This window comes from Ornithorhynchus anatinus, chromosome 3 (assembly GCF_004115215.2).
Source record: "Ornithorhynchus anatinus isolate Pmale09 chromosome 3, mOrnAna1.pri.v4, whole genome shotgun sequence".
NCBI classification, from domain to species: domain Eukaryota; kingdom Metazoa; phylum Chordata; class Mammalia; order Monotremata; family Ornithorhynchidae; genus Ornithorhynchus; species Ornithorhynchus anatinus.
In genome coordinates, this window is record NC_041730.1 from 84,343,327 (window position 1) to 84,370,528 (window position 27,202).

General features: G+C 49.7%; 1 protein-coding gene across 3 annotated transcripts; it reads right to left on the bottom strand.

Annotated features, from left to right (window-relative positions):
* Window positions 1-300: 300 nt before the first annotated feature.
* Window positions 301-27,202, bottom strand: NUDT13 (nudix hydrolase 13). Of its 3 annotated transcripts, none has more exons than XM_029061575.2 (9): window positions 27,103-27,202; window positions 14,252-14,372; window positions 10,147-10,208; window positions 8,287-8,406; window positions 7,892-7,998; window positions 4,834-4,959; window positions 4,439-4,550; window positions 3,396-3,550; window positions 301-1,249 (listed from the first exon to the last, which is right to left on the bottom strand). In XM_029061575.2, exons 2-9 carry the CDS (start codon window positions 14,344-14,346, stop codon window positions 1,049-1,051), a joined length of 978 nt encoding a protein of 325 aa, XP_028917408.1. In that variant the 5' UTR covers window positions 14,347-14,372; window positions 27,103-27,202; the 3' UTR covers window positions 301-1,048. The 3 variants fall into 3 exon arrangements, with proteins under 3 accessions (XP_028917408.1, XP_028917407.1, XP_039767440.1); XM_029061574.2 differs by having other exon boundaries at window positions 10,147-10,286; XM_039911506.1 differs by lacking the exons at window positions 3,396-3,550; window positions 4,439-4,550 and having other exon boundaries at window positions 10,147-10,286.

A 27,202-nucleotide genomic window follows, 5' to 3' on the forward strand; every position in this document is an offset into this window, starting at 1 on the left:
GACCTACTAGAAAGACGGGTCAGGGAGCCAAGACCCAGGTTCCTGACCCAGGTCTGCCACTGGCCTGCTGTAGGCAACTTGCTTAACCTTTCTCGACCATAATTTCCTCATTTATGATAATAATGTTGGTATTTGTTAGCGCTTACTATGTGCAGAGCACTGTTCTAAGCGCCGGGGGAGATACAGGGTAATCAGATTGTCTCACAAGAGGCTCACAGTCTTAATCCCCATTTTACAGATGAGGTAACTGAGGCACAGAGAAGTCAAGTGACTCGCCCACGGTCACACAGCTGACAAGTGGCAGAGCCGCGATTTGAACCCATGACCTCCGACTCCCAAGCCCGGGCTCTTTCCACTGAGCCACGCTGATTTATAAAATACGGTCACTGATCTCCGCCTCTCCCTGAGGGATGCTGTGAGGATGAAATGAGGTAACTGATGTGAAAGTGCTTTGGGAAAAAATCTCAAGTGCTGATCGTAAGCTCCCTGTGGGCAAGGATCGGGTCTTCTATTGTATTTTCCAAAGCACTGAGTAGAGTCTTCTGCCCAGAGGGGCCGTACGTTAACACCATCAACGGATCAGTGTACAATTCAAAATCTCATTGGCACCATTTGACATTTGCTTGGAATTTTAAGGATCTGTAAATTATAAGCTCTGACGAGAACTGCCCCAGACGAGTTTTACTACGCATCGCACCTGAAGTAGATTTTGAGGCTCCAGGTGAACTGACATTCAGAGGGCCCGAAAGCAGAACGACGGTTTCAGGGTTTTAGTTGGAACAGGATTGGGGGGTGGGGGAGTGGGATGAGCTATGGGGCAAAGGGGGATAAGCCCACGCTGTCCATCTCTCCTTGACTCCTGCTGGCTGAGAGGTCTCGGGAAGGGTGTGGGGGAGGTGGGAGGGCTCCGTTTTTCTTCCCTGCCACACTGGATCGTTCTGGACCATTCTGGGGAGAGGTGGTGTCCCGGCCCCCTTCCTGTCACTCTCTCTCTCCCCCCTCCACCTTTCCAGGGATGCCTAGGAGAGGCCCGTGTGGCTGACCTAAGCTAAGCGGCAATGGAAGAGGCGTGCTGCTTCCGCACCCACTCGCAAATCAGCCGGTGGGCGATAGCCGTTTTGGGGGGCACCCAGAGAGGGATGCTGCCGTCTCGCTCCCCGGCGGTGGGGGGCTTCCTTCCCAGGGCTGCGGTCAGCTCTTCCCGACTGAACCAACGAGCTGCCTCCAATTCGTGCGTGTTCACGTGTACCTGGAAGGAACAAGCGGACAGACCATCTGAGCCGTCGGGACGAAAGGCGGCCCGAAAATCCACCGTGAGTGTTTATTTTGATTCCGTTGGGTACAATCAGTCAAGAACACCACGACAGTTTATGGACGCGATAAAAATCTCTCCGATAAAGGACAAGTTACCCAGAAGCACCACCACCTGGACTGATGTCACAGTAAAATGAACCTCCGGTTCCCCGAAATATTTAACTTGTGCAGGTGGAGCCAGCTGGTCTCCTGACGTACTTTTGTCTCCTTATGTCTCTACCGTTCCACCTGACCCATGGACTTATCTTCTCTGTAAATGCTTCTGGGATATTATTGATTAGGAAGCCGGCGGTCACAATAAGCCTCCGCTGATTTACGAAGCTTATCAAATGACAGCCTAGCTGGCCCGCTGACCGGAATTTACTGGTCATTTAAGCATGGCTTTACCCTAGCACCTTCTAAAAACAGATTTTCCAACAGACTGTGGGAAACAGACCATCCGCTTCCTTAGCACTGGAGGACCAACGGCTGGGGCGATATAATCCTCAGCAACCAACCAAGGCCCTCCAGACTTCTAAACTATAGGCTCGTGGTGGATGGGGAACGTCTCTGCTAACTCCCAAGTGCTTAGCACAGCGCTCTCGCACAGAGTAAGCACTCAATAAATACCACTGATCCACTGATTGTCCAATTGTCACCTACCATCAAAGATGCTTCCCCTCACCTTGCATTTACAATAATGATGTGTGCCAGTCGAGATTCAAAATCACCAACATAACAAGCGCTTAGTACAGTGCTCTGCACATAGTAAGCGCTCAGTAAATACTATTGAATGAATGAGTGAATGAACCCTCTAGGCCCTTTCTTTGTATCCACCCGGTGCTTAGCACAGTGCTTGACACATAGTAAGCGCTTAACAAATACCCCAATTATTGTCAAAGGGCAAGCCTTCTGCAGCCTTATGTTATCTAGGTATTGTTATTACTTTTATGACTTTACTCGGGGAAAGGATAGGAAGAGATTCGCCTGTCCCTGAAAACAACGGAACAGTCTCCGAGAGGTTCGGGACCTCCCTGCCTTAGCAGGGAAACAGTCCGCACCCCAGTGAATCAAGAAAGCAGAGAGGCAAAGGAACAACGCAAGCAGGTAAGAATTTTATAGCACAAACAATGCTGGTGGAAAGTTATACTCGGGAAGATGGCATCTGCCCTCCATTAATCCACATAATATCCACAGGAGGGTTTGGGCAGAGTCATCCCAGAGTCAGGGGTGATGGGACTGTCCCAAATTCCCAACTGAGCCCAGAATAAATACCAGAACCCCTCTGAGCTTGGGGGAATAAGCCACATAAGAGCTCAAGCCACAGGAGCCCTGGGGCCATCCAGCTCCGGACATCTGTCTCCCCATTTAGCCTGAAAGCTCGTTGTGGGCAGGGAATGAGACGGTTATGGTATAATAGTAATGATAATAATTATGGTATTTGTTAAACGCTTACTATATGCCGAGCATTGCTCTAAGCCCTGGGGTAGAAACAAGGTAGTCGGGTTGTCCTACGTGGGCTCACAGTCTTAATCCCCATTTGACAGATGAGGTAACTGAGGCCCAGAGAAGTGAAGTGACTTGCACAAGGTCACACAGCAGGCAAGAGGCGGAGCCGGCATTAGAACCCACGTCCTCGGACTCCCGAGCCTGCGCTCTTTCCACTAAGTCACGCTGCTTCTCATACTCTCTCAAGCTCTTAGTACAGCGCTCTGCGCACAGTAAGCGCTCAAGAAATACGACTGACTGAGCTGTAGATCCCCAACTTGGCTTTGGTGGCTGTCCCTCTGTCCCCAGCTTTCACTGAGGAGCCAGTGGGTGACAGAACTGGGGGGAGGTTCAAAGGAAGACCTGGTGCCTGCTCTCGAGGAGTTTCGAATCTAGAAGGCGGGAAACTAAAACACAAAATGAAGAAGCAGGAAAACCACGGAAGACAAAGATAGAGACAAATCAACCAACACATTATACCGGACAAACCTGCCAATGCACATTACACAGAGAGGGTCGCACACGTATGGAAGAGAATGGAAAACCAGGGCCAAGCGGGGTGAAGCTGGGAGGGCTTCCAGGAAGAGGCCCCTCAGCCCCTTGGGAGCACTCACCTCAGTCTGGCCCGGATTTACAGTCACATGACAGGCAATCATGAGGGAGCTGTTGGGGAAGGGCCAGTGCTGGGACGCTGAGTAGCGCAGGCTCTGGACCTCCAAGCCCACTTCCTCGGCCACCTCCCGCCGGACCGTCTCCTCCAGCGTCTCACCTAGGGAGGCCCGAGTCAGTCTGGAGGCGCCGGTCTCGAGGGTGCCGGGCGCAGGGGGGTGGGGGTGGGGAGCTCCATCATTACGGCAGACAGCTCCAGCTGCCAGACCGATACAGTGGTTGGGGTCCTTTCTGGGGGCCTGGGAGTCGGAAGGACCCTTGTTCTAATCCCGACTCCTCCACTTATCTGTGTCACCTTGGGCAATTCGCTTCCATCCTCTGGGCCTCAGTTCCCTCATCCGGAAAACGGGGATTAAGACGGTGAGCCCCACGTAGTCCAGGGAGTGTGTCCGACCTGATTTGCTTGAATCTATCCCAGTGCTTACTACGGTGCCCGGTAAGCGCTTAGCAAATACTGTCATCATCATCCTCACCGTTTCTGCAGCTTGGGGGAGGTTTGGGCAGAAAGGGCTGGGAGCTGCAGCCTTCGAACCTGTTTAGGACTGCGCACCTTTCCAGTGGATGCTAGGCAGGGGGTACGTGATGAGGGCATGGGGGGCAGGTGGAAAGAGCATGGGCCTGGAAGACAGAGGACCTGGATTCTGATCCCCGCTCTCCCACTTGCCTGCTGGGTGACCCTATCCAAGTCATTTATTAACTTCTCTGTGCCTCAGTTTCCTCATCTGCAAAAGGGGGATTAAGACTGTGAGCCCCACGTGGGACAGCCCGATGACCTTGTATCCCCCCCAGCAGCTTAGAACAGTGCTTTGCACATAGTAAGCGCTTAACAAATACCATCATCATTTTATTATTAAGAGGGGGCCCGAGAGGCTCGGCTCCACCGGCACAGACCCAGAAATGCCGACTCCAGCCCCTCCAGACGCTCCATCCCCACCCGCGCCAGCCTCTCCCGCCCAAACGTCGCACGCGTGCGCCCTGGACTCCTTACCCACGTCACAGAACCCTGCCAGAGCACTGTACAGGCCCTTGGGGAACGAGCTCTGGCGAACGAGCAGGCACCGGGCCCCGTCCGACACCAGCGTGATGACCACGGGTGACACCTGTGAGGGCGAGAGTGCGGCGGGCCCCGCCCGAAGGTCAGCCGCCTCCGGGGATGCCCGGACGCACTCGAGGAAGCCCCGGGTCTCCGGGCCTTCCTCTTGGTCCCTCAGTCGGAATTCTCCAGTGCTTACTGTGTGCAGAACGCTCTACTAAGCAACAATAAACAGACATTCCCTGCCCACAGTGAGCTTACCGTCCAAAGGGGGAGAAGACATTAATATGAATAAGGTGTAGGACAGCCCCCTTCACCGTAGCCCTCGCCCACTCTTGCCCGATATTCACCTGAGGGTAATAGACAATGCCGTTGGACGGGCACACCCGCTTGCTGCCAGCCACGTTCTTCTTGGTGGGATGCCCGCTTTTGCTACAGAACTGATGGTTGTCATGCCAGCGGAGGAGAGACAAAGCCTTGGGGCACAAAGATAGTTTTAGTCTTCTAAGCAAAGGAGAATGCGGGCCCTGAGTCTAATCCTGATGCCCCCCCCTCACCAATTTTTTCATTTTATAATTGTTAAATCCCCACTCTGCCGCTTGTCTTCTGTGTGACCTCGGTCACGTCGCTTAACTTCTCTGTGCCTCGGTTAACTCATCTGTAAAATGGGAGTAGGACTGTGAGCCCATGTGGGACAGGGACCGTACATATCCAAGCCGATTACCTTCTCTCTACCCCAGTACAGTGCGCGGTACAGAGTAAGTGCTTAACAAATACCATTAAAAAGATGCTTACTCGGTGCCAGGCACTGTACTAAGCTCCAGAGTAGATACACGATGATTACCGGGTTGGACCCGTGGGGCTCACGGTCTAACATTTGGCCCGGTTCATTCGACTCCCGCAGAGTCTTGTGCCATTTCCCATTTGGACTGGGTTAGGGTGGGAGGCACGGATGGGGGTTGGTGAAGACCACGGGGTGGGTAGGGCCCTGTTTTCCATGTACAATGATTTCCTGGAGGGCTGCTGGTAGACTAGAAGTCGTGACACCTCGAAGTGGGGAGAGGAGAGACCCACCACCTTCTATACGATTATGATAATAATAATCATAATGTTGGTATTTGTTAAGCGCTTACTATGTGCAGAGCACTGTTCTAAGCGCTGGGGGAGATATAGGGGAATGAGGTTGTCCCACGTGAGGCTCACAGTTAATGCCCATTTTACAGATGAGGGAACTGAGGCACAGAGAAGTGAAGTGACTTGCCCACAGTCACACAGCTGACAAGATTATACTATTTGTTAAGCGCTTACTATGTGCCAAGCACTGTTCTAAGCACTGGGGTGGATACAAGGTCATCAGGCTGTCCCACGTGGGGCTCACAGTCTTAATCCCCATTTTCCAGATGAGGTAACTGAGGCACAGAAAAGTGAAGTGATTTGCCCAAAGTCACACAGATAAGTGGCGGAGCGGAATCAGAACCCATGACCTCTGAGACTCCCAAGCCCAGGCTTTTTCCGCTAAGCCACGCTGCTTCTCCACACTGCTCATTCCTGGCAATAGCTTGTCTCGTGTTCTCCGGCACCTCTGGCCCAATGCTAATCTCCAGAAGACAATGTTGTTAAGGTTCCTGTTAAGCGCTTACTTTGTGCCGAGCATTGTGGTAAACGTTGGGGCCGATACAAGTCAATACAAGGTCGGACACGGTCCCTGTCCCGCATGGGGCTCACAGTCTAAGCTGAGGAGGGAGAACGGTCACTGAATCCCCGTATTACGGATGAGGAAAAGTGAGGCAGGGAGAAGTTAAGCGAGGTGCCCGAGGTCGCACAGAAAACCGACGGCTTCCCACTCGATGTCAGGAGCCGATCTGATCCCGGGGCCCCTACTCCCGATAGAGCTGACCGACTGAAACCACTCTGAGGTCACTTCCTTTGGTTACAAGTGAAATCTACGGCAAAGCAGGAGCATCTTTTTCAAAGCTAGAAAACGGGACAGAAGGTTTGCCGGGCCCTGGAGCCTGTTTCCCTAGGGTGAGGGACGCAGGCTTGGGAGCAGGCTGTGTCCTTTCAGGGCTGTAGGAGGAAAGTCGGTGTCCCCGATGGGCCTACGCGGGAGCTTCGGCAGGGATCTGATCTGCTCGCCGATGTGGAGCCCGGTCCGCCCTGCCTTTCTCCCGCAGGGACAAAATGAGGAAGACAGAGCTGTTTCCACTCAGCCCAGACTCTCCTGCCTGGACTCGCAGGAAGCTCTGAGAACTGCCGAGTTAGCAGCCGGATACTCCCCAGCCTACGTGGGCACACGCCTGCCTGGCATCCCTCAGGCTTCCCTAAGTATACGGAGAAGCAAAGGGAAGCAGCGTGGCCTAATGGGTAGAGCGCGGGCCTGGGAGTCAAGGGGACTCGGGTTCCCATCCCGGCTCTGCCACTCGTCTGCTGTGGGAACCTAAGCAAGTCACTTGACTTCCTCTTAAATCAGTCTCTTCATTTGTAAAATGGGGTTTAAGACTGTGAGCCCCATGTGGGACAGGGGCTCTGTCCAACCTGTTTAGCTTGTATCTACCCCGGCGCTCAGTACAGTGTGGCACATAATAAGCGCTTAACAAACACCTATTATTTATACGTTACCTGTAAAATGGGGATTCATTCATTCAATCATATTTATTGAGCACTTACTATGTGCACAGCACTGTACTAAGCACTTGGAATGTACCATTCGGCAACAGATAATAATAATGTTGGTATTTGTTAAGCACTCACTATGTGCAGAGCACTGTTCTAAGCGCTGGGGTAGGTACAGGGTCGTCAGGTTGTCCCACGTGGGGCTCACAGTTTTAATCCCCATTTTACAATGAGGTAACTGAGGCACAGAGAAGTGAAGTGACTTGCCCACAGTCACACGGATGACAAGTGGCAGAGCTGGGATTCAAACTCATGACCTCTGACTCCCAAGCCCGGGCTCTTTCCACTGAGCCACGCTGAATCCCTGCCCAATAACAGGCTCACAGTCTAAACGGGGGAGAAAGACAGCAAAACAAAACAGAACAAAACAAAGTAGTCTGGCGTAAATATCATTAAGATAAATAGAATCATAGGTATATATACATCATTAACAAAATAAATAGAGTAATAAATAATATACAAATATGCACAGTGCTGTGCAGAGGGGAAGGGGGAAGAGCAGAGGGCAGGAGAAGGGGATTAAGCCTGTGAGCCCCATGTGGGACGGGCACTGTGTCCAACCTGATTGACTTGTATCCACCCCAGCATTACAAAAGTGCCTGGCACATAGTAAGCGCTTAACCAGTACCACGATTATTATTATTATTGTTAATATTTATAGTTCAAGAAATATGCCAATCACCTCCTGCCTTAATAAATACCATTAAAAAAAAAAACAAAGAAGGGAAGGTCTACCGTAGACAGCAAGGTGACATCCTTCTCTTCCAGCTGGAAGAGGGCCTTCCGCAGTTCCGTGAAAGAGCCCTGGAGTTCCGTTTCGACTGCAGATCTCTCCAAAGAGCCTGGAAGGAGGAGCCCGAACGGGCCAGATCTGGAACCTCGCCCGGGAACCCCCACCCGACTTCCCGTGATCCCCTCCGGGTCAGCGGGAATGCTGATGTCCTGCCACCGCCCCCCGGGAATCGACACGGCGGGGGATCCCACCAGGCTCCCACCCATCTCCGCTCTCCTGAGACGGCGGAGGTCTCGGCGGAGGTAACCTGGGGAGAGACCGCTTCTTCCCTCTGCACAAAAAGACTTCCCAAGGAACGGGGACGCCACCCCGCCGAGGAATCAAAGGCCCAAGGTACCTTCGCTCAAACCCAGATCCAGTGCAAACTGGGCCTCCTGTTGGTCTGAGCAGCCAATCAGCACCGAGTCTTCGATCCTCTGGGGGTCTTGTGCAAACTTGCCCAGCAGTCTTTCCAGCTCTAGGGACCCACAGGAGGGAAAGGGAAGAGGTGGGTAGGGAACTCTAGGGGCAAAAGGGGAAGGGAAATGTGTCGGATGACGACTGTTGAAGCTGGTGCAAGTCGAATACGTTACGACGAGACCTGTTCTAGTTCCGAGGGGCGCTGTACAGTCACCCACGTAAGAATAATGGTAATAATTATAGTGTTTGTTAAGAGCTTACTATGTGCCAAGCACTGTACTAAGCGCTGGGGTAGATGCAAGATCATCGGATCCCACATGGGGCTCTCAGTCTGAGTAGGAGGGAGAACGGGTACTGAATCCCTATTTTGCAGATGAGGGAACTGAAGCCCAGAGAAGTGAAGTGACTTCCCCGAGGTCACACAGCAGATAAGCGGCAGAGCCGGGATTGACTCCCAGGCCTGTGCTCTTTCCACTAGGCCATGCTGCTTCTGGACTGCTGAAACCGCTTTCCAAAAGAGCATGGAGCATCCTCTACGCAATATCTCCTGAAGCCTCCCAAATACCCAGAGTGATTCATTCATTCATTCTTATTTATTGAGCCCTTACTGTGTGCAAAGCACTGTACTAAGTATAATAACAGAGACACATTCCTGCCCACCACGAGCTCACGGTCTAGAGGGGGAGATGGACATTAATATAAATAAATAGATGACAGATATATACAGATATATCCCCATGTGCCGTGGGGATGGGAGGGAGGATGAATGAAGGGGCAAGTAGGACGGGCGCAGAAGGGCGAGGGAGGAGAGGAGGGCTCAGTCGGGGAAGAGGAAGGAAGGCTCAACAAATGGCAGCCGCAAATGGACCAGAAACAAGGTCTCCCGTCTCCCTACCCAGTCCTAAGCTATAACCAGTATATCCTCTAACAAATGAAACCATTCGAGACTGACCGTGGATTGAGAGCAGAAGGCACGAGACCAGGGCAGGGCCAAGGGAGGGCAGCTGACTCCCAAAGGCACAGGGGATCCAAATGCTTCCGCACCCATGAAATAATAATAATTGTGCTATTTGTTAAATGCTTACTGTATGTGAAGCACTGTACTCAGCACTGGGGTGGATACAAGCAAATCGGGTTGGACACAGCCCCTGTCCGATGTGGGGCTCACAGTCTTAATCCCCATTTTATAGATGAGGAAACTGAGGCACGGAGAAGTGAAGGGACTAGCCCTGCTGAATCCCAGGGCAGGGTGCACAAACTCTTTCGCCTGATCCTCAAAGAACCTCAACGATTCATTTCCACCAACAGGCCTGGGCCCATTCATTTCTCTGACACTCCACCATTCCAAACAGACCCACCCGAGAGTCTTTTATTTTTCTAACTATACTTGCCAGCGCTTATTATGTGCCACTCGCTGTATTAAGCAGTGGGGTAATGGATCAATCAATGGTATTTACTGAATGCTCATGTTCGGAGCACTGTACTAAGCATTTGGGAGAATACTAGATAAAAGAATCAGCAGACACGTTCCCTTCCCCTAACAAGGTTACGGCCCAAAGCGCTTAACAAATACCAAGGTTATTATTATTCTTGGGCACTCAGATGTAACCTTACGAGCTTGGGATCTGGAGGCATCGAGAGTCCCAGAATCCTGCTTACTGACACATACGCTGTTAATAATAATGATGATGGTATTCGTTAAGTGCTTACTACGTGCCAAGCACTGCTTTCAGGCAGCTTGACTGGCCCTTTCGGCGGGGGGGGGGGGGGGGGGGGAGGAGAGAGGGAACACACTTACCCGAGAGCGTGAACGGTGGAGGCACGAACCTATTCCCAGATTTCAGCAGCAGAGGAGTCAGGCTGTGAAAGAGGTAGAAGGTTCCTGAGTTCAGGGCTTGCCTGCAAGCGCGGTCGTCTTCTTTTAAGTCAAACAGGTACCTGTCGTTGAAACAGAAAGCCCATTTCAGGGCTTAACCTGGGTTCTGGCTGAAGGGGAATGGTGTCATCATGTTAGTTGGGTAATAATAATAACAATGATAATGGTATTTGGTAAGCACTTACTATGGGTCAAACACTGTTCTAAGCACTGGGGTGGATCCAAGCTAATCAGACTGGATACAGTCCCTGTCCCACGGGGGGCTCACAGTCAATAGGGGAGACCCAGTCAAACATATTTATTGAGAGCCCACCGTGAGCAGGGTATTATACTGAGCGGTTGGGAGAGCACAATATAACAAAGCGCTAGACATCTTCCCTGCCTACAGAGAGCTTACAGTCTAAACCCAAATGATAAAGTTTCAGATGTGAGCACTTTTCAGAGAAGGGTGACAGGGTGGGTTCATCAGGGCCGTGAGACCACCCACAGAGCAAACCTTGCACGGTCAATAGCTCTTGTCCTTTCTCCGGCCACGGAAAACTAAGTCTATTTTCAGCCTCGACTCACGCCTGAATCTGGGCCTGCAATCAGAGCTCCAACTGTGTAAGGAGCCAAGGACCTATCCTGTCTTATGCTGTCGAGTCGATTCCGACCCACAGCGACTCCACGGACGCATCTCTCCCACCTCCGTCTGCGATCGTTCTGGTAGCGTATCCACAGACTTTTCTATGGAAGTGGTTTACCGTCGCCTCCTTCCGCGCAGTAAACCTGAGTCTCCGCCCTCGACTCCCCTGCCGCTGCTGCTCAGCACGGGTGAGTTTTGACTTACAGCAGATTGCCTTCCACTCCCTAGTCACTGCCCAAGCTAGGAATGGAATGGGTAGGCCTCTGCTTGATTCTCCCTCCCGTAGCCGAGACTGGTAGACTACCGGAAACCATCCAGCGATCCCGGGAGGGGTAGGGACCTAGCAGCGGGCCTCAAAAGCTCACGTGAGAGAGTCGAGGGGGTCGGGAGGTGGGCTGGGGGGGGTGGGTTGTCCCTTAAGTACCCACTTAGCCATCCACACGGGCGGACGTTCTAGGAGTCAACGTAAAGAAGCGACTTGGGCCCAGGAGGGAAGCTAGTCTCTTAAGAGGGGATTTGGGGGGGGAAGGTGCTACCGTATTCCTGTCCCTCTCTTCCTAAGCCAGGCATTAAAGCCCACCCGAAGATCAGAACTTACGATTCACTGACCCGTAGGAAAGAGATTGGCCAAACCCCACCACTCAGGTGACCAGAGCAGCACGACAAAGTTTACGTGGCTACGCTTCAAGATACTAAGGCCAAAGATAAAGGTGGCCAACGCCCCTTTTGGGAGCCTACGCTGTATTTACCTGGTCCGCTGGAACTGTTTGTTGCCCCAGGGGAGGCTAAAGTGAACTCTTCATAGCAGGAAAAGAAACACTAGCCTTTCGATGATGCAATATTGATGGTGCTTCCTGGGAAGTGACTAGGGCCTAGCCAACTACCCAAGATACATCAAAGCGGAGACACGTGCTGAGCAGAGGTTCCCAAATAACAACAACAAGCGGGACCCGGAGGGAACGTGACTGTCCTTTCGGGGTCACGGCAAAGCTGGCCCAGCCGTCGGCCCCTAAGAGATCTGAGACCTCGGTGGGGCTAGGGACCGCGGTTAGGGTATCTGTTAAACGCTTACTATGTTCATTCGTTCAATTCATTCGATCGTATTTATTGAGCACTTACTGTGTGCAGAGCACTCTACTAAGCGCTTGGGAGAGTACAGTGCAACAATAAACCGTCTGCCAGGCCCTGTGCTACGCCCTGGGGCAAACAGAAGATAGGTTGGACCCCACAAGAGGCTCACAGTCTTAATTCCCATTTTACAGAGGAGGGAACTAAGGCACAGAAAAGTTAAGGGACTTGCCCAGGATCACACAGCAGACAATTGGTAGAGTCAGAATTAGAACCCAGGTCCTTCTCACTTCCAGGTCTGTGCTCTATCCGTGTGGGCAGGTCACTTAACTTCCCTGTGCCTCAGTTACCTCATCTGCAAGATGGGGATGAAGACTGTGAGCCTCAAGTGGGCCGACCTGATTACCCTGTATCTACCCCAGCGCTTAGAACAGTGCTCTGCACATAGTAAGCGCTTAACAAATACCAACATTATTATTATTATTGTCATGCTGCTTCCCTAGTGATTGGCATGATCCCAGAAGTCCTTTATGCTCCTCTGCTTCTTGACAAGGGGCTCTGCCCCCAACCCGTCTCAGTCACGATCACCAGAGAGAAAGCTTGGGGATGGGGTGGGGTCCGCCACCCCAGGACTGCTATGGCTGACGGTTTATTAATAGCGAGAAGAACTGTGGCCTAATAGAAGGAGCACAGGCCTGGGAGTCTGAGGACCTGGGTTCTAATCCTGGCTCCGCCACTTGTCTGCTGTGCGACCTCAGGCAGGTCGCTTCACTTTGGGAGAAGCAGCATGGTGTAGGGGAGAGAACACGGGCCCGGGAGTCGGAAGTTCGTGGGTTCTAATTCCTCCTCTGCCACTTGTCTGTTGTGTGTCCTTGGACAAGTCACTTTACTTCTCTGGGGCTCAGTTACCTCCTCTGTAAAATGGGGATTGACACTGTGAGCTCCACGTTGGACAGGGACTGTGTTCTACCCAATCTGCTTGTATCTACCCCAATGCTTAGTACAGTGCCTGGCACACGGTAAGTGCTTAACAAATCCTGTAATTATTATTATTACTATTCTCTGGGCCTTAGTTTCTTCATCTGTAAAATGGAGATTCAAGACTTGTTCTCCCTCCTACTTATACGATGAGCCCCATGTGGGACTGATGATCTGATGACCCCAGTGCTTACTACAGTGCTTGACACATAGTAAGTGCTTAACAGACAGCACAATTATCGTTACTCTCCCGGTCGCTTAGTAAGGTGCTCTGCACACGTTAAGCACTTCAAGTACTTAACAAATCAGTACTTGACACAGAATAAGCACCTAATAAACACCTAGTGGCAAGAGCATGGGCTTAGGAGTCAAAGGTTGTGGGTTCTAATACCGGTTTTGCCACTTGTCTGCTGTGTGACCTTGGGCAAGCCACTTAACCTCTCTGTGCCTCAGTTACCGCATCTGTAAAATGGGAATTAAAACTGTGAGCCCCACGTGGGACAACCTGATCACCTTGCATCCCCCCCAGTGCTTAGAACAGTGCTTTGCACATAGTAAATGCTTAACAATACCACCATTATTGTTATTATTTGCCCAGAGGCAGAAGGTTTGGATAGATGACCTCTCGAAGGGCCTTCCAGCTTTATGATTCTACAGACTTTAACCTTAAATTAAATGGTCTCTTTCATAAGCTTATTGACTATGAAGTCTCTTATATTGGGAAGCAGCATGGCTTAGTGGAAAGAGCGACGGGCTTGGGAGTCAGGGGACACGGGTTCTAATCCCGGCTCTGCCACTTGTCTACTGTGTGACCTTGGGCAAGCTGCTTAACTTCTCTGTGCCTCAGTTACCTCATCTGTAAAACGGGGATTTAGACTGGGAGCCCCACGTGGGACAATCTGATTACCTTGTATTTACCCCAGTGCCTAGAACAGCACTTGGCACAGAGTAAGCACTTAATGAATATCATAATTCTTATTATTGTACTCTCCCAAATGCTTAGTGCAGTGCTCTGCACACATTAAGCGATCGATTAATACCATCGATGATGACAACACAGGTCTTGGCACACAGTAAGCACCTAACGGATAACGTAGTTATTATCATCGTCCTCTCCCAAGTGCTCAGTACAGCGCTCTGCACACAGTAAACGCTCAATAAATTCGATTGAATGAATTAAGCGCTCAATAAATACTATCAATGACAATACAGGGGTTGGCGCATAGTGAGCACCTGACAAATACGATTATTATCCTCCCCCGGGCTGCCTGCCCCCGTTTCTGTCTGGGGCCACCTCCGGCATCCTGCTGGTACCCCAAGTTGAAAAGCCAGAGCCCTGGAGGGCCAGCAGCTCACCGCATTTTGGAGACGTAGGTGGAGAGCAGCAGCCTGCTGTGCGGCGACGACGTTCTCCCGCACGCCGCTCTCGTCGCTCGGCAGATCAGAGCCATCCTCGGGGCCTTCCGGGGGACGGGAGCTACGAAGAACGTCACAGCACGGAAAGGTGACGCGTCAACGGGCCGGCCATCCCTTTGGCCGAGGCATGCTGTCTCTAGGCTCTAAACTCCTGGCGGGCAGGGATTACGTCTACCGACTCTGCTCTGTTGTACTCTCCCAAGCGCTTAGTACAGTGCTCTGCACGCGAGAGATACCGTCGATTGATCGGAGGTGTTCACGGGCTAGTGGAAAAAAGCACCCAACTGGAAGTCTGGAGACCTGGCTTCTAATCCTTAGTCTGCCATTTGCCAGCTGTGTGACCTGGGGCATGTCAACTAGGTTCTCTGTGTCTCAGTTCCTCATCTGGAAAATAGGGATGAAATTCCGGCTTTCCTTTCCCCTTAGACTGTGAGCCTCATGTAGGGCAGGGCCGGTGTCTGATCTGATAGCCCCGTACCTACCCCGCAAAGGAAGCGCTTAATGGACACTGCAATCACGATTTTTTTTTTTATTGTAGGAAGTTCCTGTGCTGACGAGTCCTAGCCCAGCACAGAGACTGTAAGATCTTGGAGGACAAGGTTCACAGAGAAGCACCGTGGCTTAGTAGAAAGAGGCCGGGCTTGGGAGTCAGAGGTCATAGGTTCGAATTCCTGCTCCGCCGTTGTCAGCTGTGTGACTGTGGGCAAGTCACTTAACTTCTCTGTGTCTCAGTTACCTCATCTGTAAAATGGGGATGAAGACTGTGAGCCTCATGTGGGACAACCTGATTACCCTATATCTACCCCAACGCTTAGAACAGTGCTCTGCACATAGTAAGCGCTTAACAAATGCCAACATTATCATTATTATTATTACCCCGCCATATATCAGCTGTGTGACTTGGAGCAAGTCACTTCATTTCTCTGCACCTCAGTTCCTTCATCTGTAAAATGGGGATTAAGTCTGTGAGCCCCATGTGGGACCACCTGATTACCTTGTATCTGTCTACTCTTGTATCTTGTATCTACTAGAGAAGCAACGTGACTCAGTAGAAAGAGCACGGGCTTTGGAGTCAGGGGTCATGAGTTCGAATCCCAGATCTGCCACTTGTCAGTTGTGTGACTGTGGGCAAGTCACTTAACTTCTCTGTGCCTCAGTTACCTCATCTGTAAAATGGGGATTAAGACTGTGAGCCCCACATGGGACAACCTGATTCCCCTGTGTCTACCCCAGCGCTTAGAACAGTGCTCTGCACATAGTAAGTGCTTAACAAATTCCACTATTATTATTATTATTACTCCAGCGCTTAGAACAGGGCTTGGCACAAAGTAAGCGCTTAACAAATACCGTCATTATTATTATTATACCTTGTCAATTCATTGCACCCTCCCAAGTGCCTGATACAGAGCTCTGCACCTAGGAAGTCTTTAACAGATACTGTCGAATGAATGAAAAGAACGGGCAGACTGCCCCAGGATACTTAGTCAAGGGCAGTTTCCACCCAAGTTCAGCTCTTCTGAGAGCTCCACAAGGTCACGTTCACTGGGTCCCTGGGCCTCATCTCTGAATTCCCGGTGGACCTTCCCATTGTTTTCTCAATGTCGCCAACATGCCCTGTGGAAACCTGGCCGATTCTCTAAGCACTTACTATGAGTCAAACATTATCCTGAGCGATGGGCTAAGAACAAATCGATCAGGTCAGACACAGCCCCTGTCCCCCACGGTCTAATAAGGAGGGAGAACACGTTCTGAATCTCCATTTTTCTTTCACAGAAAAGTTAAGTGACTCACTCAAGGTCCCACTGGAGGTACGTGGCGGGGCCGGGATTAGAACCCAGGACCCTGACTCCCATCCCCAAGCTCTTTCTACTAGGCCGCGCCGTTTCCCATCCTGTGGCCCATCTAGATTTTTGTTACAGCATTTAATACACTTTAACTTGGAAAGGCAGAGAGAGTTCTTACCACATTTTCATGTCTCTCCCATTCCGGGGACAGGGAGGCATTTCCCTACAGTTCCTCCCTGAGGAGGAAGAAGGTATGGGGGAGGAAGAGCTTTTTGAGTTCTGTAAATCCTCTTCCTCCTCTCACCCCTGTTCCTGGCTCTGTTCATGTGTTTTTTAATGTATCGGGGTAAAAAAAAGTTCAGTCCAGTATTAAGAATCTCAATGAAATGGGAAGAACAGATTAAGTGGGACTCAGCATTGTAGGCAACACTCTGAATTACCCTTAGAGACACAGAAGGGCAACAAATCCATCTGCCTAATCCCTGTGGAATGCCCGAGGAGTAGGGCAGAGCCACTAAACAAGACACCTTGGTTAGGTACTTATGATTCATTTCGATATGATTCATGCTAGTTCATTTCTTGCAGCAATTTCATGTCATCACAAAGGAGAAACTATACCAACAGGTAAAAGGTGTGGTTTCCATTTCAAAAGCCCCAGGGCCTCCCAAGATAGAGATTCTTCTGCTTAGTAACTTGACCCTAAATGAACAACGGCCTGGGCTGCGGAAGTTTTAGGCTAGTGAGGCCTGAGTTAGTTATAACTCGAAGGAGTCGGGAAACCGGTAAACCAGAAAAAGATGACCTTTTTGAGCATTTTCAAACTTGTAAGAATAACTAAGAGAAAGCATTAATTTCCTCAAATTTATCCATTGCTCCATTTAGACTAGCTCTGTTTTGGAAAATAAATAGTACACGTATTTCACTTTCTGTAATACAGCTGTCCAGATTAAACCTTCAGTGTCTGCCTCCTCAGCTAAGCCCTCTTCCCCCCCCCACCCCCTTCCTTCTGCTCTTCCCCCCTCCCGTCCCATCCCCTCATCACTGTACTCGTCCGCTCAAGTGTATATATCTTCATTACCCTATTTATTTTGTTAATGAGATGTACATCACCCTGATTCCATTTATTTGCTATTGTTTTAATGAGATGTTCATCCCCTTGATTCTATTTATTGCTATTGTTCTTGTCTGTCCGTCTCCCCCGATTAGACTCTAAGCCCGTCAAAGGGCAGGGACTGTCTCTATCTGTTGCCGATTTGTACATTCCAAGCGCTTAGTACAGTGCTCTGCACATAGTAAGCGCTCAATAAATACTACTGAATGAATGAATGCCTTGTACCACCACATAACAGTGATACTTACTGAGCACCCACTGGATACAATGCATATCTGGGGCTACTTTTAAGATACGGCGATGACCGCTATCACACTCTTATCGTTTCGAGATTTAATTGGGAAGAAGTAGAAGGGTTGACTCTCTGCCAGTAGAAATCATTGCTTGTATAATTTTCATTCTACAGTGCTCTGCACACAGTCATCGCTCAATAAATATGACTGAATGAATCTCATCCCTGGATTTCTAGATTTGAGGATAAAGGGTTCACTGAAGTGCTTTGGCACAGGAAACCAGATTTTAGTGGAATTGGTAAACACTTCAGAGTAATACTCCCATCGCCCTGCTCAAACACTGCGTTATAAACAGGACTTGTGTTTTTGTTTGTTCTGGCAATCACGGACCAATGCGGTATTTTAGGCTGGATAGTTTATGGGAGTTGAAGGTTCGTCTGTTATCCGAAAAACTTCTAAATCCTGCCAACTCTTCCTACACAACCTTTCCAAGATCCACCCCTTCCTTTCCTCTACACTGCACGTTCCCGGTGGGTAGGGATCATCTCTACCAACTCTACTGTACTCTCAATAAATACCACTCGTAGCGTGGCTCAGTGGAAAGAGCCCGGGCTGGGGAGTCAGAGGTCATGGGTTCGACTCCCGGCTCTGCCACTTGTCAGCTGTGTGATTGTGGGCGAGTCACTTCACTTCTCTGTGCCTCAGTTACCTCATCTGTAAAATGGGGATTAACTGTGAGCCTCACGTGAGACAACCTGATTACCCTGAATCTACCCCAACGCTTAGAACAGTGCTCTGCACATAGTAATGGCTTAACAAATACCAACATTATTATTATTGATTTCCACCTGAACAGCTACCCTCCTGGTTTCAGCTCATTATATCACGGTAAGCCTTCTATATCGGACATCTCCCCTCCACCAATCTCTCGCCCCTCCAATCTATACTTGCTTGTACAACCACTGCTTCACAGATCATCTTCGTACAGTGTTGCTTGGTCCACATCTCTCTACTCTTCAAAAATCTCCGATTACTTCTCATTTCCCTCCACATCAAGCAAAAACTCCCCCGACCGGGCTTCCAGGAAGCTCAATGTGGGCAGGGAATTTATCTGCCGACTCTGTTGTAATTATATCTTCAAAGTGTACTCCAGTGCTCCGCACAGAGTAAGAGCTCAATAAATACCACTGATTGATGGATTCCTTGAAGGCTTTCCACCAACTCTCCCCATCCTACATACTGATTTTTTTTTACCCCCGACATCCCAGATTAAACTCTACATTTCTCCAAAGCTTCCCTTCTAATTGTACTTCATTTGTGCTATTCCCCCCAGTTTTGACGGACCACTGCTCTCCCCATCTTCAAAATTCTCCTGAAGTCTTCCTCCCTCAGGAAACCTTCCTGAATAATTCACCAAACCCTCACTGGAGCAATATAACAGCCATTAGCTGTTTTTATGCATTTTATTTCCTACCCTCAGTACATGTGTACAGATCAATAAATGGTATTTATTGACTTCTGGTGCAGAGCATTGGACCTTGGAAGAGTACAATATAACAGAGTCGGTAGACGTGTTCCCTCAGTCGTATTTACTGAGCATTTACCGGGTGCAGAGCACTGTACTAAAAGCTTGGGAGAGTACGACACTAAAGAGCCACAATGAGCTTACAGTCTAGAGACTGTGCGTACGTGAATATTTAGATTTTCAACATCTTTTCTATTATTCGGCTACTTTATCCTGATAGCCACAGACCACTTCTGTTCTATCTATCCACCTACACAAACCATTTGTAGTTTTTGTTTTGTTTTGTTAAATCTGGCTTCGTCGTGGGAGCTTGGAAACATGTGCATGTACTCACCCAAGCCCTTAGTAGGAACTTAATAAATACCACTGATTGACTGGGGGGAAAAAGACACCAATCCCATTTTACGTGTGCATTTGCAGGCCTCGTCTATGGATTCCTCCCATCTTTGCCTTCTTGGCAAATGCTTCCTTAGGTTCACTGCCCAGTCCCACTTTCATCAAACCATTCCACCTCCACTCGGTAGCACCACGACACGAGACGCAACGACTGGCTTTTGAGGAGCTGCGTGTGTGAACTTTATATTGGCCTTGATTTAGAAACAAAGGCTTGAAATATCTACTTCTGTATCCTATAGGAGGAGGGGACCTCATCATTACGGATACTTGTTAAGCACCTTCAAGATGACGTGAACTATCTTGGACATCTGGAAGTCCCCTGGGGTTCATTCATTCATTCAATTATTGGGCGCTTACTGTGTGCAGAGCACTGTACTAAATGCTTGGAAAGTAAAATCAGCAATAGAGACAATCCTTGCCCACAGTGGGCTCACAATCTAGAAGCAGGGAGATGGACATCAAAACAAGTAAACAGGCATCAATAGAAATAGAATTATAGCTACATACACATCAAAATGAGTAAATAGGCATTAATATAAATAAATAGAATTATAGATCTGTACATATATACACAAATGCTGTGGATAGAGCAAAAGGAGGGAGTCAGGGCGATGAGAAGGGGAGGAGGAGCTGAGGAAAAGGGGGGTTCAGTTTGGGAAGACCTTCTGGAAGAGGTGAGCTAACGGGAGGGCTTTGAAGGGGGGAAGTGTGCTCGTTCGGCGGCTGTGAGGAGGGAAAGCATTTCAGGCCAGAGGTAGGACGTGGGCCGGGGGTGGACGGCGGGACAGGTGAGAATGGGGCAAAGTGAAGAGGTGAGCGGCAGAGGAGCGGAGTGCGCGGGCTGGGCTGGAGAAGGAGAGGAGTGAGGTGAGGTAGGAGGGGGCAAGGGGATGGACAGCTTTGAAGCCAAGAGTGAGGAGTTTTGGTGACCTGTCCAGAACGTTTCGTAGAAAGATAATCTGGGCAGCAGAGTGAAGTATAGACTGAAGTGGGGAGAGCCAGGAGGTTAGGAGATCAGAAAGGAGGCCGATGCGGTAATCCAGTAGGGATAGGATCAGTGATCGTACTAACGTGGTAGCGGTTTGGATGGGGAGGAAAGGGCGGATCTTGGCGATGTGAAGGTGAGACGGGCGGGCTTGGGTGATGGACTGGATGTGTGGGGTGAATGAGAGAGCGGAGTGACACCAAGGCTGCGGGCCTGTGAACCGGGAAGGATATGCCGTCCACAGTGATGGGAGAGTCAGGGAGAGGACAGGATTTGGGAGGGAAGATAAGGAGCTCAGTCTTGGACATGTTGAGTTTTAGATTGTGGGGGGACATCCAGGTAGAGATGTCCCGAAGGCAGGAGATACAAGCCTAGGGGGAGGGAGAGAGAACAGGGGAGATGTAGATTTGGGTGTCATCTGCGTAGAGATGATGGTTGAAGCCGTGGGAGTGAATGAGTTCACCAAGGGAGTGAGAGTAGATGGAGAACAGAGGGGACCAAGAACTGACCCTTGAGGAAGCCCTGCAGTTGGAGGATGGGAGGGAGAGGAGACCGAGACCGAGAATGACCGGCCAGAGAGATAAGAGGAGAACCGGGAGAGGACGGAGTCCGTGAAGCCAAGGTGAGATAAGGTGTGGAGGAGAAGGGGACGGTCGACGGCGTCAAAGGCAGCTGAGAGGCCGAGGAGGATCAGGCTGGAGTAGGAGCCGTTGGATTTGGCAAGGAGGAGGTCACGGGTGACCTTGCAGAGGGAGGTTTCAGTGGAGCGCAGGGGACGGAATCCGGGACAGAGATGGAGGAGAGGAATTTGAGGTAGCGAGTGTAGACGACTCGCTCCGGGAGTTTGGAAAGGAAGGGTAGGAGGGAGAGGGGGCGATTAACTGGTTCTCATAGCAAGGAGAGGACTGAAGGAACCCTGACTTCCACATGCCCACAACTTGTGAACTTTTCTCTGGCCTTCCTCTGCTCCACCGCAGCAGAGGAGAAGCAGCATGGCCTAGTGGACAGAGCATGGGCCTGGGAGTCAGGAGGTCCTGGGTTCTAATGCCGGCTGTGCCAGGTGTCTGCGGCGGGACCCTGGGCAAGTAACTTAACCTCTCTGCGCCTCAGTGACCTCATCTTTAAAATGGGGATTAATGCTGTGAGCCCACTGTGGGCAGGGAATGTATCCGTTTGTTGTACTGTTCTCTCCCAAGTGCTTAGTACAGTGCAATGGACACACTAAGCACTTGATAAGGCTTAGTGGAAAGATAAGTGGAAAGAGCCCGGGCTTGGGAGTCAGAGGTCACGGGTTCGAATCCCAGCTCTGCCACTTGTCAGCTGTGTGACTGTGGGCAAGTCACTTCACTTCTCTGGGCCTCAGTTCCCTCATCTGTAAAATGGGGATGAAGACTGTGAGCCTCACGTGGGACAACCTGATTACCTGTATCTACCCCAGCACTTAGAACAGTGCTCTGCACATAGTAAGCGCTTAACAAATACCAACATTATTATTACTATAAATATGACTGAATGAATGAATGAATGTCCAACCTGATTAGCTTGTATCTACCATGCTCCACCATGGAAGGAAGAAGAAGCACTATGGCCTAGTGGATAGAGCACGGGCCTGGAAGTTAGAAGGACCTGGGTTCTAATCCTGGCTCCACCATCTGTCTGCTGTGTGACCTTGGGCAAGTCCCTTAACTTCTCTGTGCCTCAATTACCTCATCTGTAAAATGGGGATTAATGCTGTGAGCCCCATGTGGGACATAGACTTTGTCCAACCCAATTATCTTGTATCTACCCCAGAGCTTAGTAGAGTGCCTGACACCCAGTAAGCGCTTAAACACCGTAAAAAAAAAAAGCAGCAACCACAGCACCTTCCTCAACTTAATATTAATAATAATAATGTTGGTATTTGTTAAGCGCTATGTGCAGAGCACTAAGTCCCACGTGAGGCTCACAGTCTTCATCCCCATTTTACAGATGAGGTAACTGAGGCACAGAGAAGTTAAGTGACTTGATGAGGTAACTGAGGCACAGAGAAGTTAACTGACTTGCCTACAGTCACACAGCTGACAAGTAACCTAAAGAAAGTTTACACAGAGTGCTCAATGATTAGAAGACTGAATAATAATAATTATGGTATTTGTTAAGTGCTTACTATGAGCCAAGCACTGGAATAAGAACTGGGGTAGATTTTGCAGATGAGGGTACTGAGGCCCAGAGAAGTGAAGTGACTGCCCCAGGATCACACAGCAGATAAGAGGTGAACCCAGGATTAGAATCCAAAGGACTCACTATCTAGGGGACAGGAAGACAAAGATTCAAACAATTTAACATTAAATTTGGGACAACTTGGCGGGCAGGGTCTGTGTCCACTACCTCTATTGTACCTCTCCCGAGCACTTAGTACAGTGCTCTGCACAAAGTGATTAATAAAATACCACTGATTGGCCGATTTGCTTGTACTTCCTCAAGTCCTCAGTATAGTGGTCGGCACGTTTAAGAGCTCCTGGTTGAACGCTCGCAACAGTCGGGAATCCTCTCCTCTCAGCTATAAAAAATTCCCAACATTTAAAGTATATTAAAAGAAGTCGGTATACTGGTTTTTCCAACCTAGGGGATACTCTGATGAAGTGACCGGCCCCAAAACCTAACTTTCATTGGTTTTAATTTGTGGCTTTCTTTTTTTTTTCATCAAAGTGCCCTCTGCCAGGGACGCAAAGTGCCAGGGATGATGGCACAAAGTGGCTCGAGCCCGTGAACGTGCTAGGAAATGGGTATAAAGCGACAGAACTCAGAAATGCTCCCCTCTTTTCTAGGTTCGCTACTTGGTGGCAGGAGTTTTCTCCCAAGGTTGGACTTCTGTGCCCTCGCAGGCGGGCGCGGGCCGGGAGGAGGGTGAAGAGAGGCCTTTGGCTGAGGTTTCCTGCCACAATAATAATACTTGTTTTGTTCTGATTTGTTTGTTGTTGAGAAGTAGCGTGGCTCAGTGGAAAGAGCCCGGGCTTGGGAACCAGAGGTCATGGGTTCTAAGAAGAATAATATTGGTATTTGTGAAGTGCTTACTATGTGCTAACTGTTCTAAGCGCTGGGGAGGATACAAGGTGAGCAGGTTGTCCCACGTGGGGCTCCCAGCCTTAATCTCCATTTTACAGATGGGGTAAGTGACGCACAGAGAAGTTGTGACTTGCCCAAAGTCACACAGCTGACAAATGGCTGAGCTGGGATTTGAACCCATGACCTCTGACTCCCAAGCCCAGGCTCTTTCCACTGCGCCACACTGCTTCTCATCCCGATTCCGCCGCTTGTTAGCTGTGTGACTTTGGGCAAGTCACTTCACTTCTCTGTGCCTCAGTTCCCTCATCTGTAAAATGGAGATGAAGATTGGGAGCCCCACGTGGGACAATCTGATTACTTTGTATCTACCCCAGCGCTTTGAACAGTGCTTGGCACACAGTAAGCGCTTAACAAATACCAACATCATTATTATTATTATTGTCTGTCTCCCCCGTTTAGACTGTGAGCCCATCGTTGGGCAGGGACTGTCTATCTGGTGCCGAATCCAAGAGCTTAGTCCAGCGTTCTTCACATAGTAAGCGCTCAATAAATACGACTGAATGAATAAATAAAAATAATATTTGTTAAGCATTTCCTTCAGAGAAGCAGCGTGGCTCAGCGGAAAGAGCACAGGCTTGGGAGTCAGAGGTCGAGGGTTCTGATCCTGACTCCACCACTTGTCTGCTGTGTGACCTTGAGCAAGTCACTTCACTTCTCTGTGCCTCAGTTACCTCATTTGTAAAAATGGGGATCAAAAAATGTGTACCCTACGTGGGACAATCTGATGAACCTGTATCTACCCCAGTGCTTAGAACAGTGCTCTGCACTTAGTAAGCGCTTAACAAATACCATAATTATTATTATTATTGTTTCCTATGCCAGGCCCTGTGCTAAGCACTGGGGTGGACAGAAGCAAATGGGGTTCATTCATTCATTCATTCAATCGTATTGATTGAGTGCTGACTATGTGCAGAGCACTGGACTAAGCGCTTGGAACGTCCAATTCGGCACCAGATAGAGACAATCCCTGCCCAATGACGGGCTCAAAGTCTAATCGGGGGAGACAGAGCCACAGCCCCTGTCCCGGCCTCCACCCTCATTTGACTTTGGGCAAGTCATTTGACTTCTCGGGGCCTCAGTTCCCTCATCTGTCAAATGGGGATGAAGACTGTGAGCCTCAAGTGGGACAACCTGATGAGAAGCAGGGAGTGGGAGTTAGAGGTCATGGGTTCGAATCCCAGCTCTGCCACTTGTCAGCTGTGTGACTGTGGGCAAGTCACTTCACTTCCTCTGTGCCTCGGTTACCTCATCTGTAAAATGGGGATTAACTGTGAGCCTCACGTGGGACCATCTGATGACCCTGTATCTACCCCAGCGCTTAGAACAGTGCTCTGCACATAGTAAGCGCTTAACAAATACCAACGTTATTATTATTCATTCAATAGTATTTATTGAGCGCTTACTATGTGCAGAGCACTGTACTAAGCCCTTGGAATGAACAAGTCGGCAACAGATAGAGACAGTCCCTGTCGTTTGACGGGCTTACAGCCTGTATCTCCCCCAGCGTTTAGAGCAGTGCTTGGCACATAGTAAGCGCTTAACAAATCCCAACATTATGATTATGATTATGACCCGATATCTCCCCCAGCGCTTAGAGCAGTGCTCGGCACAAAGTAAGCGCTTAACTAATACCAACATCATTATTCTGATTATGACCCTGTATCTCTCCCAGCGCTTAGAGCAGTGCTCGGCACATACTAAGCGCTTAACTAATACCAACATTATGATTATGATTATGACCCTGTATCTGCCCCAGCGCTTACAGCAGTGCTTGGCACATAGTAAGCACTTAACTAATACCAACATTATGATTATGATTATGACCCTGCATCTCCCCCAGCGCTTGGAGCAGTGCTTGGCACATAGTAAGCGCTTAACTAATACCAACATTATGATTATGATTATGACCCTGCATCTCCCCCAGCGCTTAGAGCAGTGCTGTACACATAGTAAGCACGTAACAAATAACAACATTATCATTCTGATTATGAGCCGGTCTCTCCCCCAGCGCTTAGCGCAGTGCTCTGCACCTAGTAAGCATTTAACAAATGCCAACATTGGGATCATTCTGATTATGAGCCTGTCTCTCCTCCAGCGCTTAGCGCAGTGCTCTGCACCTAGTAAGCGCTTAACAAATACCAACATTATGATTATGAGCCTGTCTCTCCCCCAGCTATTAGAGCAGTGCTCTGCACCTAGTAAGCGCTTAACAAATACCAACATTATGATTATGAGCCTGTCTCTCCCCCAGCACTTAGAGCAGTGCTCTGCACCTAGTAAGCGCTTAACTAATACCAACATTATTATGAGCCTGTATCTCCCCCAGCGCTTAGAGCAGTGCTCTACACATAGTAAGCACTTAACAAATAACATTATTATAATTATGAGCCTGTCTCTCCCCCAGCGCTTAGCGTAGTGCTCTGCACCTAGTAAGCGCTTAACAAATACCAACATTATGATTATGACCCTGTCTCTCCCCCAGCACTTAGCGCAGTGCTCTGCACCTAGTAAGCACTTAACTAATTCCAACATTACAGTATGACCCTGTATCTAGCCCAGCGCTTAGAGCAGTGCTCTGCACCTAGTAAGGCACCTAACAAATACCAACATTGTGATTATTCTGATTATGAGCCTGTCTCTCCCCCAGCGCTTAGCGCAGTGCTCTGCACCTAGTAAGCGCTTAACAAATGCCAACATTGGGATTATTCTGATTATGAGCCTTGCTCTGCACCTAGTAAGCGTTTAACAAATGCCAACATTGGGATTATTCTGATTATGAGCCTGTCTCTCCCCCAGCGCTTGGAGCAGTGCTCTGCACCTAGTAAGCGCTTAAATGCCAACATTGGGATTATTCTGATTATGAGCCTTGCTCTGCACCTAGTAAGCGCTTAACAAATGCCAACATTGGGATTATTCTGATTATGAGCCTGTCTCTCCCCCAGCGCTTGGAGCAGTGCTCTGCACCTAGTAAGCGCTTAACAAATGCCAACATTGGGATTATTCTGATTATGAGCCTTGCTCTGCACCTAGTAAGCACTTAACAAATGCCAACATTGGGATTATTCTGATTTCGAGCCTGTCTCTCCCCCAGCGCTTAGCGCAGTGCTCTGCACCTAGTAAGCGCTTAACAAATACCAACATTATGATTCTGATTACGAGCCTGTCTCTCCCCCAGCGCTTGGAGCAGTGCTCTGCACCTAGTAAGCGCTTAAATGCCAACATTGGGATTATTCTGATTATGAGCCTTGCTCTGCACCTAGTAAGCGTTTAACAAATGCCAACATTGGGATTATTCTGATTATGAGCCTGTCTCTCCCCCAGCGTTTAGCGCAGTGCTCTGCACCTAGTAAGCGCTTAACAAATGCCAACATTGGGATTATTCTGATTATGAGCCTTGCTCTGCACCTAGTAAGCGCTTAACAAATACCAACATTATGATTCTGATTACGAGCCTGTCTCTCCCCCAGCGCTTAGAGCGGTGCTCGGCACCTAGTAAGCGCTTAACCGATGCCAACACGATGATTCTGCTGCTGATCCTAATTCAGGTGACCCAGGCGAGCAGGGGAGGGGTTGGAGGCCAGGACCGCCCGGGCTCCAGCCCCTAGGCCTCTGGCTGGAAGGCGGTGGGGGTGGGAAAAAGCCCCCTACTCACGTGGGGGCGGGTGGCACGGGTGGCACGAGTGGCACGGGTGGCACAGGTGGCACGGGTGGCACGGGTGGCGACAGGGAACCCGCTTCCCCAAGTCCCAGGC